Source organism: Sprattus sprattus (assembly GCF_963457725.1).
Source record: "Sprattus sprattus genome assembly, chromosome: 3".
In the NCBI taxonomy this organism is placed as follows: Eukaryota; Metazoa; Chordata; class Actinopteri; order Clupeiformes; family Clupeidae; genus Sprattus; species Sprattus sprattus.
In genome coordinates, this window is record NC_137922.1 from 15,071,162 (window position 1) to 15,083,661 (window position 12,500).

The 12,500-nt window shown below is 51.0% G+C and overlaps 2 protein-coding genes across 2 annotated transcripts in view; one reads left to right on the top strand and one right to left on the bottom strand.

The window, feature by feature from the left end:
• LOC308363222 (B-cell CLL/lymphoma 9 protein-like) overlaps nt 1-5,675 on the top strand; it is a 47,189-nt gene extending 41,514 nt beyond the window's left edge. Inside the window, exons 6-9 of the mRNA XM_080836018.1 lie at nt 227-320; nt 443-2,555; nt 2,901-3,152; nt 3,565-5,675. Of these exons, the coding sequence (XP_080692144.1) occupies nt 227-320; nt 443-2,555; nt 2,901-3,152; nt 3,565-4,679 (3,574 nt within the window). The 3' untranslated portion in view covers nt 4,680-5,675. The remainder of the gene's footprint in view (nt 1-226; nt 321-442; nt 2,556-2,900; nt 3,153-3,564) is intronic.
• Nucleotides 5,676-6,370: 695 nt separating this feature from the next.
• Nucleotides 6,371-12,500, bottom strand: part of gja5b (gap junction protein, alpha 5b) — a 10,724-nt gene continuing 4,594 nt past the window's right edge. The window contains exon 2 of the mRNA XM_080834517.1: nt 6,371-9,730. Within this exon, the coding sequence (XP_080690643.1) occupies nt 8,529-9,704 (1,176 nt within the window). The 5' untranslated portion in view covers nt 9,705-9,730 and the 3' untranslated portion in view covers nt 6,371-8,528. The remainder of the gene's footprint in view (nt 9,731-12,500) is intronic.

Here is a 12,500-nt window from a genome sequence, read left to right on the forward strand (position 1 = left end):
CCCGAACACCCCCTCCCTAAATCACTGTCAGACTGGACATGTAACACCTCTTCATGATGCTGACACACACACAACACACTCTCAGGCATGAGCACACAGACATCGCTGCTGTATTTATCTGCCTCCCCAATAAGAGCTTGTTTCTAAAACATTCATACATCTTGAGCTGTTAACGATACTAACTTGGTTGTGTGTCTCTGTGTGTGTGTGTGTGTGTGTGCCTCAGGGCAGCCGAAGCGGTCATCACTGGTCATTCCGACAGCCTCATTGCCTACCACATGAGCCACATCTCTAATGGCAACAAGCCCACACTTCCCATGGTAACAGCTTACAATAACAGCACTCGTCTGCTATGAATAATTAATTACCAAACAGTGTGTTCCAAACCTTGTTTCAGTAACAGTAACAATAACAATAACAGTATCCCTATTTGCGTTTTTAGATGGGCCCCATGGGTAGTGGCCCTAAGCAGCCAGGGGCCCCTCCATCCTCCCAGCCCACTGAGCAGAACCATCAGCCAGCTTCCAAACCAGCAGCTCCGGGCCCCCAGCAGCCTGCACCGCCATCCCAGCCTCAGGCCTCCGCTCCAGGGACCAAGCCCCAGGACGGTCCCTCCTCAGTGGGCTTGGACTCCAAGAGTATCCCTGGCGGGAGCCCCCAGGATGGAGGCTCACAGGAGGCCAGCACCCACCCTGCGGGGTCAACTTCTGAGGGTAACCCTCCTCAGGGTCCAGGTGGGTATCCACCCATGGAACTGCCCAAGGGGGCAGAGGGCCAGTTGACCACCCAGCAGCAGCAGCAGCAGCAGCATCAGCAGCTGTCCCAGGAGCTGATGTCCCTGGGGGAGAACATGGAGGGTCTGTCGCAGGAGCAGCTGGAGCACCGCGAGCGCTCGCTGCAGACACTGCGAGACATCCAGAGGATGCTCTTCCCTGACGACAAGGACATGGCTGCCATGGGGCCCCAGGGGAACATGGGCGGGCCGCCGCCTAACCCCATGATGGAAGGACCAGGGGGCCCCAAGAAGCCAGAGCAAGGCCCCTTACAGGCCATGATGGCCCAGTCTCAGAGTCTCGGGAAGCCTGGAGGTTCTCGTCCGGATGAGCCCCAGTTTGGCCCCCCAGGCCCCAGAAATATGCCCTTTCCAGAGGAGCCAGGGCCCCATTGCCCCCACCACGGCCTTCCAGGTGAGGTCGGCGGGGAGACGGAGCAAATGGCCTGGCTCAAGCTGCAGCAGGAGTTCTACGAGGAGAAGAAGCGCAAGCAGGAGATAATGATGCACCCGCACGGTCCCCGCATGATGCGTGGGCCACCCCCGCCCTACCAGATGAACCCTGGAGATGGCTGGGGCCCTGGGGGGCCCGAGCCCTTCCCTGATCAGATGGGAATGGGGGGCCCACCCCGGGGCATGCACCCCCAAATGCAGCGCTTCCCTGGCATGATGAACCCCGAGATGGACGGCGGCCCCCACATGCCCCGGCCTGGGATGAACTGGCACGAGGGCGACGGGCGCGGCTTCCCCCAGGGCATGTTTGGTCCGGGGGGTCCGGGGGGTCCGGGGGGTCCGGGGGGGCGGGTGGAGAGATTCCCGAACCCGCAGGCAGTGCAGGAGGCTATGTTCCAGCAGGGGATGGGAGACAAGCAAGGCATGATGATGGACATGAACAGGATGATGGGAAACCCGCGGCACATGGAGCCCGGGCCTGGAGGTATGATGTTTCCCAGGATGCCCGGCGAGGGGCCCATGAGCCCCTCGTCCAGGATGGAGTTTGTGAAGGGCCTGAGCCGCGACATGGGCGACTTCGGCATGGGCCCTGGTAACATGGGCATGGGGCCCAACCCTCAGATGATGAACCCCAAAATGGGCATGAGCCCCGAGGAGATGATGAAGATGAGAGGAGGGGGCCCGATGCCAGAGAACATGGGGCCTCAGCAGAAGATGATGCAGGGGCCCCCCTTCCCCGACCAGCCCCACCCGGGCGACTTCAACATGGGGCCCAATCGTCAGTTTCCCCCCATGAATCAACAGCTGGGGCTTGTAAATATTGGGAGGGGTCCGAGAGGTGAGCCCCCGTTTGGACCGGACCAGAGACAGGGTCCTGGGGGCAACGGCCGACTGAGCCACATGCACCCCAACCAGCCCCCCAATGCTGGAGGCCCGCCCCCACCCCTTCCAAACCAGAGGGGCGGGGGCCGCAAGCAGCCGGAGCAGGCCATGTCCCCTGGGATGAACCCGCTTAAGTCCCCCCCTTTGCGGCAGGTCCAGTCACCCATGCTGGCCTCCCCTTCGGCCGGCCTCAAGTCCCCGCAGACTCCCTCCCAACTCGCCGGCATCCTCACCGGCACCGCCCCCTCCTCCATGGCCACGGCGTCTGGCTCCATCAAGTCCCCGCCCATCATGGGTTCCGCGGGGGCCTCGCCCGTCCACATGAAGTCGCCGTCAGTGCCTGCACCCTCACCAGGCTGGACATCCTCGCCCAAACCCCCCCTCCAGAGCCCTGGGGCCCCGCAGGGGGGAAAACCCCCCCCTAACATGATGAGCGGCTCTGAGCCAGGTGAGGGAGCGAGTGAGTGTTGTAAGGCTTATGGTTTAGATGGCACAGGTCATTATTCAAATGGTTGCATGAGCTTCTCCTGTTTTTACTGATATATATGGTCAGAATGTCCTCATCATGAGATGAGGGCATTCATAAGAAAACTTGTCAGCCAATCACAAAGCAAGACTGAGGCTAAGTGTGGCGTGATATCGTTTAGGTTCCCTGGAGTCACAGAAACTCAGCATGTGTGTGAAAGGGATGCTTCACAGTTTTGTCATTAGATGAACAAGGGACTGCACTTAAATAATGTGTTGTTTACATTTCTGCTCATGTCTTCTGTCTTCTCCTTTTCCCTCTCCACAGGCGGCCCCTCCTCTGCTCCGCCCTCCAGCAGCTCGTCCAATCAACCGCCATCCAGCGGTCCCTATAGCATGCCAGCGGAGCCCACACTATCCCAGAATCCCCTGTCCATCATGATGTCACGAATGTCAAAGTTTGCCATGCCCAGCTCCACACCCCTTTACCACGACGCCATCAAGACTGTCGCCAGTTCAGATGACGATTCACCGCCCGCACGGTCACCCAATCTGCCCAACAACAATAATGGCATGGCTGGTGAGAACACACACACACAATCACACATAGATTGAGACTCACAAGTGTCTTTGGGTACTTAGAAAAGCACTTTATGAGTCAAAGGTATTATAGTTATTATTATCATTATAACATGTAGTGGTTATAGAAACATGAATATATGTTTTCCCCTATGCATTAATGCACCTCAGAAACTTTTTCATTCACTCCTAGAGAATGCACTTCATGTGACTGCCGTAGTATGGAGACTGAGACATTTGAGGAAGGGATGTAAAGTGTGGTACGGTGTGTGGTGTTTGCACTAATGTATTTAAGCTATGATATGTGTCTGACTCTATCTCTCGCTCTCTCTTTCTCTCTCTCTCTCTCTCTCTCTCTCTCTCTCTCTCTCTCTCTCTCTCTCTCTCTCTTTTTCTCTCTCTCTCTCCTGGAGGAATGGGGATGAACCAGCACCCGGGCCACCCGCGCATGATGGGGCCAGGCTCGTCCGGCCCCATGTCCGCGCTCAGCCCTATGGGCATGAACCCCATGGGCGCCCAGCCGCTACCCCACGGCATGCCCAGCCAGATGTCCAACCAGATGCCCTCCCCTGGCTCCATGGGACCCGGCATGCCCCCTCACCCAGGAAACATGGGTCCAGGAGGGATGATGCCACAGGGCATGATGATGCCCCCCCAGCACCAGGACCCTGGCATGATGGGTCAGGGGCGTATGGGATTACCGCCACACCGCGGCTACCCTCCCGGACAGTCACCCCCGCAGCAGGGCCCATACCCCCATAATGGCCCTGGGCCCCAGGGCTTTCCCCCTGGGATGGGTTTCCCTGGGGAGGGGGGCCCTATGGGCAGGATGGGCCCAGGAGGAGGCCCCGAACCGGGCATGTGCAAACCTGGAGGTGGGGGTCCAGAGTACGGCGGGATGGGTGGTGTATTCGACCCTGACCTCCAGGAAGTGATGCGCCAGGGAGCCTCGGGGATCCCAGAGTTCGACTTGTCACGTATCATGCCGTCCGATAAGCCCAGCCAGACGCTATCCTACTTCCCCCGCGGGGGAGGCGACGGGAAGCCGCCTCCGCACCATGGAGGGCCGCAAGGGTTCCCTCCCCAGATGCAGGCCATGATGGGGGATGGGAGTCCCCGCATGATGGGGGGGCATGGACCCATGGGACCCCAGGACATGCCCATGGGTGGTGGGGGCCACGGAGGCATGCGGCCACAGGGGTTCATGGGCCCTGGTGGTATGGTGGGCCCGCAGGGTGGCATGGTGGGGCCACAAGGTGGCATGGGGGGGCCACAGCATAGGATGCTGTCGCCTGGCCAGCAGCAAGCCATGATGGGAGGCCCCGGCATGATGCAGGGGAAAGAGCGGGGTCCCATGTACAACCACCCAGGCCCCGGAGGGTCCCCCAACATGATGATGTCACTACAGGGGATGGGGGGCCCCCAGCAGACTATGATGATGCCCCAGATGAGGCCACGGGGCCACCCTGGGGATATGGGCATGAACTTTAACCCCGGCCCCGGGAATCCTGGGAATATGATGTTCTGAGTTCTGGAAACAAACACTTAACCTGTGAAGTTGGAAATCAGAGATCGAAGAAGGAGTTTTCACTCTTTGAATTTTCCTACATGTGTGTCTGTGATGCTGTGGGTGTGTGTGTGTGTGTGTGTGTTTGTGTGTGTGTGTAGATTGGGACTGAGCTTCACACACAGTGGTCGAAGTGGTGGTGAGAAATTGGGTCATGCACACTCGCACACAGATTCACATGTGCCAACTTCTCAGAGGTTCCCAAACAAGGGAACTCAGTGTCCCTTGAACATGAACATGAACCTTAGGGGGTCAGAACCAGGCCTGAGAGCATTTGGAAGAACTCCTATCATTGAGGACAGTTTGGACCAGAGAGTGGAAACACTAGTCGGATAGGTTCTGGAACAAACGTAGGAACTACAAGAGAGAACAAATATGAAGACAGACTGTTGGGTTTAACAAGGAGAATTTGCATACATACATACATACATACATACATACATACAAAGACAGACTTAAGTCAAGGAACTTCTTCTTAGGAGTTGCAGCGTGTTTGGCTGTATGTTTACATCGCACCCCGTGACCTCCTTTCAGAGGAGACTAAAGCTGTGTGTGTGTGTGTGTATGTATGTGTGTGTGTGTGTGTGAATGTGTGTTTGTGTATTGTATGTGAGTGTGAGTGCAAGTGTGTGTGTGTGCTGTACTCATGTTGTAAAAGGGATTTTACCAGTGATTCTCTAGGTCCTTTTGTTTTCCGGTGTGTGTCTCGTGTGTGTGTATAAATCTGGGTGAGGCAGTGCTGCCCGGCCTGTTACTAAATACTGTGCATTGTTGAAAAAAGACTCTTTTAAATGTTGTTTCCTTTGTTACTCCGTTGTATGATAAACCAAACCAAGACCTCATACAGATGCTAGTATTATCGAGAAACAAAGCACAAACATTAATTAACTGTAAAGAACGAGAAAGTGTTTTTTTCTTTTTTCCTTTGTTTTGTATCATAAAGAAACACTTCTTTTGGTGAAGAGTCAGCGTGCGTCAGGGGGAGACGAGGTCTCCCGGCTAAGTAATGATGCTGTCCCACTTGACGTGATTGACTGGGTCAAGCTTGGGGGAAGGGGTGGGGGTGGGGTGTGGGCTGGTTGGTTGGTGGTGGTTGACATCGTCATGGAAACTCAGAGAACCCTCTCACTCTGAACTTACCAACCTACCCCTTACACTTGACCTCCTCTGCCACGTTACTACAGACACCATTATGGACCAAGCAAACGCAAAGCAATTCCCTCTGACAGTTTTTTGGAGGAAGCTCGATATCGCTGCGTCTAGCGACAGACGATTAATGTATCAGTTGCTGAGAGTTTTGTAGAAAACCAATATGATGGTAATAATAAAAGAGGCTGATAGGTCGTCTCCATATTTCTGTCCCTGTGGTTTAAAGTCATCGTGTGTAACTTCACAAAAATTTGGTACAGAACCACTTCCTGGGGCCGGCAGTGGTGTTGGAAGACAAATAAAATCTATTGTTTGGTATAAAGTGCCATGTTGAGTCATTTCTTTGCTGCTCAAAGAGCCACATCTCCCCCTGCAGGTGAAAATCTAACGTGACACCATGTTCCATAATTGTTGTAACTACTCATCTAATGTGACATGACTTGTGCTGTCAAATTCTTTCCTGATAAGTAAATAATGTGTTACATTTTTTGATGAGACGTTTATTGTGCCAGAAATCTACCATAATAACAGAAATTTAATTAAACAAGAAAGACCCATACAGACCATTGATCTATCTCTGATATACACACATTAGCAGTGGATTACGAAGGATAAAGTGAATGAACGAATTTAAGGTTCATCTGAATATATAGTTTGGTGGTTCACAAACAGATAGTGACAACATGATACACTACACAAACAGTGAAGGGTCAGTGACAACAAATTCTAGGCAGGTGCAGTAATGGTACTGGGTTTAGAGCAGCATTCCCTCAGAAAGCCCTGGTTTGTTGAATACACCCTGCATCCGAAAGAGTCCCCTATAAACAGTCATGCCCTGAGGAAACATAGTGTGATTGACACGTGCAGGTCTCCGTCCAACCCATCCACACCCCAGCTGCTAAGGAATTCCATGTCCAGCTGTCTGGAGAAAGTTGCATGTTCGTGAAAAGTGTTCGTCTTACCCCTCCTCCCATCCATAACCCCTCATCCCTCTGTTCAAAGTTTCCGAACTTCTCCCTGGTCATAAATGTTGCAATCTGCTAAATATATCCCAATGTGTCTACAGAGCTCTTGACTGGAGACCAGAGATACCTAATATTAGCCATGGGAAGCGCAGCTGACCTGTCACCAGCATTCTTCAGAAGGACAACCTCTGGTATGTTAGGAGTTTCTGTAGGAGCGAGCCCATTCTGCTCGAGAGTGCTTTTGGGGAGGTGGTGGAAGAGGAGATGAGCGCCCCCTTGTGGTAGTAGCTGATCACAGGAGGAGCAACGATATGAAAGTTGGCATGCCGCAGATGGAGCACAGAATCAATGTGAAAACTCTTAGCTTTGTCAAGGTGCAGGGAAAGCAGACTGCTTGTGTATTTCCTGTAGAAGATGTGCCGCATTCAAGTAACACAAGTTCAGAGCAATTTTTTCGCTGAACAAGCTGACACTGCTATGAAATTCATCTGATTTTCCCTCAAAGGGACAAAAAAACATCTGTTTGATGACATCAACATTTTATTTAAAAATCCCCTGTTTCCCAGAAGTTCTAGTGTCTTTTCCAGACACACAGCCATGTTGACCTCATGTGTAACCTGAAGCTACTCTCCATGAACTTCAGGTGTGTGTTTATAAGTCAAGACAGGCCTCTACCCCTTGACAGTCCACCCCTGTCTCCTTTCTGGACACATGTGAAGGTCCTGTAGTGTGTTGACAGACTGCTAGTAGAAGTGACGGGTCAGGTGTCTCGTCTGTCCGCAGGGGAAGATTATCACATCACACATTCAGCACCTTCAAGGCCTCAGGGTCAATTTACAGCTGCTAGAGAGACCTCACTGGCTGTTACTCTTTGTGTACGGAGCATATGTGTGTGTGTGTGTTTGTGTCTGTTTATTTATATATTTGTATTATGAGTGCCTGTGTGCATTTGAATGTGTGTGTGTGTGTGTGTGTGTGTATGTGTGTGTGTGTGTGTGTCAGTCACTTAGTGTTCTAGAGTTCATTTTACGTAGACACTGATATAAATTCCATTGCCCTCAGTCAATTCTAAGTGCAAGTGACCCTGAAGTGCAAGTGAGAAATTTCTGTAGGAGGGATCAGTGCTGTCTTTGTGTGTGTGTGTGTGTGTGTGTGTGTGTGTGTGTGTGTGTGTGTGTGTGTGTGTGTGTGTGAGAGAGAGAGAGATTGGGTGGCTATGAGGTCAAAAATAAGAAGTAATAACAGCCACAGCTGTTGTCTACATGCATCTATCTTCATCTCCATGCCTTCTGCGGAAGCAGGACAGTGAGAAGATGCAGTTGTCTTGTCAATCCATCAAGGGCTCAGAAGACATCAGCAGAACACAAGCTGCTCTTCAGACGCATTTAACTAGAGCTCTCTGTGTGGAAAGCGTGTGTAATCAGCTAAATGAACCGATCCTGTGTAGTGCAAAATCTTTTACTGATCCTGTCATTGCGTTACTTAAGTTGTCCCTCAGAAAGGGACGTGTGCTTTCCTCCATTTTGGCTCCTATTTGAGCTCTGGGCAACAGATCTAAGCTGTTGCTTCATATTCATTCAAACCATATTTTCTCTGCTGTCCCTTGCCAGTACAGTGACCAACAGCAAGCTAGAGTGCACCAGGGGGTGGGTTGGGGGAAAAGACTTGGCCCTCTGGGGCTGGCCTACCGCAAGCCTTACACAGCGATGTCGTCTGGACGCATTCGCATGCTGGCCCCGCTGGTCTTGCTAAGCCGCCGCTTGTCCTTCAGGAAACCATTGGTCATCACCTGGGGACAGGCCCCGCCCTCCTCTGACGGAGGCGGAGCTGTTGTTGTTGCCGTCAGGAAGACCTGCCTCCCCAGGAAGTCCTCCCCGGTGTCCAGAACACGGTGACGCTCAGCGGCCATGTTGACGGAGTTCTGCTGATTGGCCAGCCGGTCGCTGTAGGAGGGGCAGCTGGGGGCGTGGCTGTGGGCGTGGACGGGTGACGGCGGGGGCATGCATTGGCTGAAGTCGGGCGGGGGCGAGCAGGGTGGCAGCGGCAGGGCACGGTGGGGTTTCTCTGGGGAGGTGGCGGTAATAGTAGACGGGGTCAAAGGTCGCAGCTCTTCCTGCTGTTGCAGTTGTCGATTGGCCTCGTACCTCTTCATGTAGCGTCTGCACTGCTTCCAGGCCAGGTGGTAGAGCTCGATTACACTGAGCAGCAGAGAGAGGACCCCCACGGCCAGCATGAACACGATGAAGATGTTCTTCTCGGTGGGCCGCGAGATGTAGCAGTCCACCATGTGTGGGCATGGTTTGGCTTCACACAGGAAGCGTGGAGTCAGGAAGATTCCGTAGATGAGGTACTGCACCACGATGAACATCACCTCCATCACCAACCGCACCAGGATGCTCAGGATGTAGGTCCGCAGCAGCGCCCCCTTCAGGCGGATCTTTGCAGGACCCTCGTGGCCCTTCCCACAATCCCTCTCTTCCTCCTGCGGGTACTTCTTCTCCTCTCCTCCTCCTCCTCCCTCACCTCCTCCCTGGTCCTCCTGTTCTTTCCTCCTTTTCTTCTCCTCCATGCGGACCGTGTGCATGGCATGGCCCATGTAGACCAGCGAGGGCGTGGAAACGAAGACGATCTGGAGCACCCAGTACCGGATGTGCGCGATGGGGAAGGCGTGGTCGTAGCAGACGTTCTCGCAGCCGGGCTGCTGCGTGTCGCACATGAAGTCTTCCTGCTCGTCCAGCCAGCTTGACTCAGCCGCCGTGCCCAGCACCAGGATGCGGAAGATAAACAGCACCGTCAGCCACACCTTGCCCACCGATGTGGAGTGCTCATGCACTTCATCCAGGAAGTTACCAAGAAGGCTCCAGTCTGCCATGCTCCAGATCGACCACTAGAGGGAGCCTGCAGGGGACGGAAGAATGGTGTCACAAAATATGTCCCTTTACACATATTTATTACCTGCTATTTTTTAAAACAGCAAGAAGTGATATATTTAATGTATCAGTGTCCTCCCATTTAAATGGGCTGTCTTGAGTCCTCCATCAGGACCTTTGTGCCATGGCTTGCCAATACCCTCATGATGTGTGTAACATATGTCATGTCTCCGCAAAAGACTTTTCTGGATCTTTATAATTTGTAAGTCAATAACTTTTGTTTCAGGAAGTCTATATGTCCCTATATGTGATGTTAAGCATTCAGCAGAAGGCTAGTAAAAAAATAGGTTGGTAAGCTCATTTGCTTACTTCATACCCTTCTTTTTCAGGGGATCATTACACAACAGATGCTGACAAATTGTTAAGCTTTGCAGGTTTACACAGGCAGAAATATGTAGAAGCTGACAGGAAATGACGCAGTAATTTATAGAACATTTATAGAATGTATGTCCACGGGTATCAATAGATCCTTCAGTCAATGTCCCCTATTATTGAAAATAATGAACACAGTAAGTTCACTGGAGTTTAGTTCCCTTTCCCTATCTGTTAGATGACAGTATAATGGACTACCCAACCACTATTAAAGGAAACCACGCCTTCAGACTTGGAGAGCAGTTGCACTACTTTGGCATGCATGGGAATGGATCGCTGGCATGTCACAAGCATATATTAATAACTCCAAGTATTGACATTGACCCCTGTGTGCATGTGTGTGTGTGTGTGTGTGTGTGTGTGTCCCAGAGAGAGCGAGAGAGAGAAAGAGAGAAAGAGAGGTGGGTATTCGTATGTGTGTGTGTGTGTGACTTTGAGTCGTTTACTCAGGGTTATAAACCTTTCCCACAGCGTTGCCGGCGGTGACGCTGGGAAATGGGCAGTAGTCGTGAGGAAGTCTTGTCTAAATTTACACACAAGAGAGACAAAAAAAAACACATTCCTGCATTTATCTCTCTTGCTTCTGGGATCGGGACAGGGCCAGGGAACAGAGTCACCTCAACAAGAGAGAATAACTGAAATCCACACATATCGGTCTCTTACACTCTCAGTCCGCTCATGTTCTGGAATGTTCCATGGAGTCACATTATTCACTATTAAGCACATTTTATATTTATTGTGTGTTTCATGTTCTGTGTTTCACTGTGGTCCAAGTGAAACGAAATTGTGTTTCCCCTGTGTGCACAAATTACAAAAAGAGCTGACTTGATCACTTGGCTCTGGTCAGAGGTGAGCAGGCCTAAGACAACAGAGAGATTGAACTTTGACCCCTCCCATCAAAGGTATTTTTGGGTACCATAGAGTGAGACAGAAATTCTGTGAGAGGCTCCCCGTCCTGAAGAACAAATTTAAAGAATAACTAACTCTGGTGTAAACAAGTGGGAGGACTCTCCATAAAAAGAGACACAGTTTGTTATGTGAGGGCTTTTAAAGCCTCATGAGCCCACAGACTCATAATATACTCATACTCATACACACACACACTCATGAGTATACACATATCCATAATCATACACACACAAGGCACACAGACTCATAATATACTCATACTCATACACACACACTCATGAGTATACACATATCCATACTCATACACACACAAGGCACACAGACTCATAATATACTCATACTCATACACACACACTCATGAGTATACATATATCCATACTCATACACACACAAGACACAGACTCATAATATACTCATACTCATACACACACACTCATGAGTATACATATATCCATACTCATACACACACAAGGCACACAGACTCATAATATGCACATACTCATACACACACATGCATGAGTATACACATATCCATACTCATACGCAGACAAACACACAGACTCATAATATACACAGACTCATACACACACAGACTTATAATATACACATATCCATTCTCATACATACACAAGGCACACAGACTGTCACACATGCAGATCCATTGTACACACACACACACTCACACTTGTTCTATCTCTCACTCTCTCTCTCACACACACACACACACACACACACACACGCATTTGCACATATAAACAGAGAGAGAGAGAGAGCGAGAGAGAGAGAGAGAGAGAGAGAGAGAAAGTGAAAAAAGAGTTTAAGGCAAAGGGCTACGGGATGAGGTCATGTGTTTCCCCTCTTTATCACTTGAACTTTCTATCTGAATAATGGGGTCTTCCCATGTAAGATAGGGAAGTGGTGTATGAATTGTGTAGTCTAAGTATATGTGTTGGAAAGACGATGTTGTGTGTGTGTGCGTGTGTGTGTGTGTGTGTGTGTGTGTGTGTGTGTGTGTGTGTGTGTGTGATTGAGTGGCCAAAGTAGTTAGGATAAGTGGACAGGAATTGAGACAATGCGAATGTCACAGGAAACATTTTTATCATGAACCCACACAGGACTATATCAAAACATGTCAAATTACGTAAGCCCCACCCAAACCTGATCTTTGAGCCCTTCACCTGACCCACCAGCTACACCGACAAGCCTGCTGCACTCCATCATCAAGGAGATCTGAGGCCTGAGGTTCAGTTCCACTCACAACTAGTTGTGTTATGTGTGTGTGTGAAAATATTTGGTGTGTTTGTGTGAGTGTGTGTTTGTGTGTGCGAGAGAGAGAGAGACATACAGAGAGAGAGTAAAAGAGAGAGAGAAAGAGAGAGAGAGCGAGAGAGAAAGAGAGAACGAGACGCAGAGGGACTGCTTAAGAATAAGGAGGCCAGGGAGGCCAGTCAGGCAGT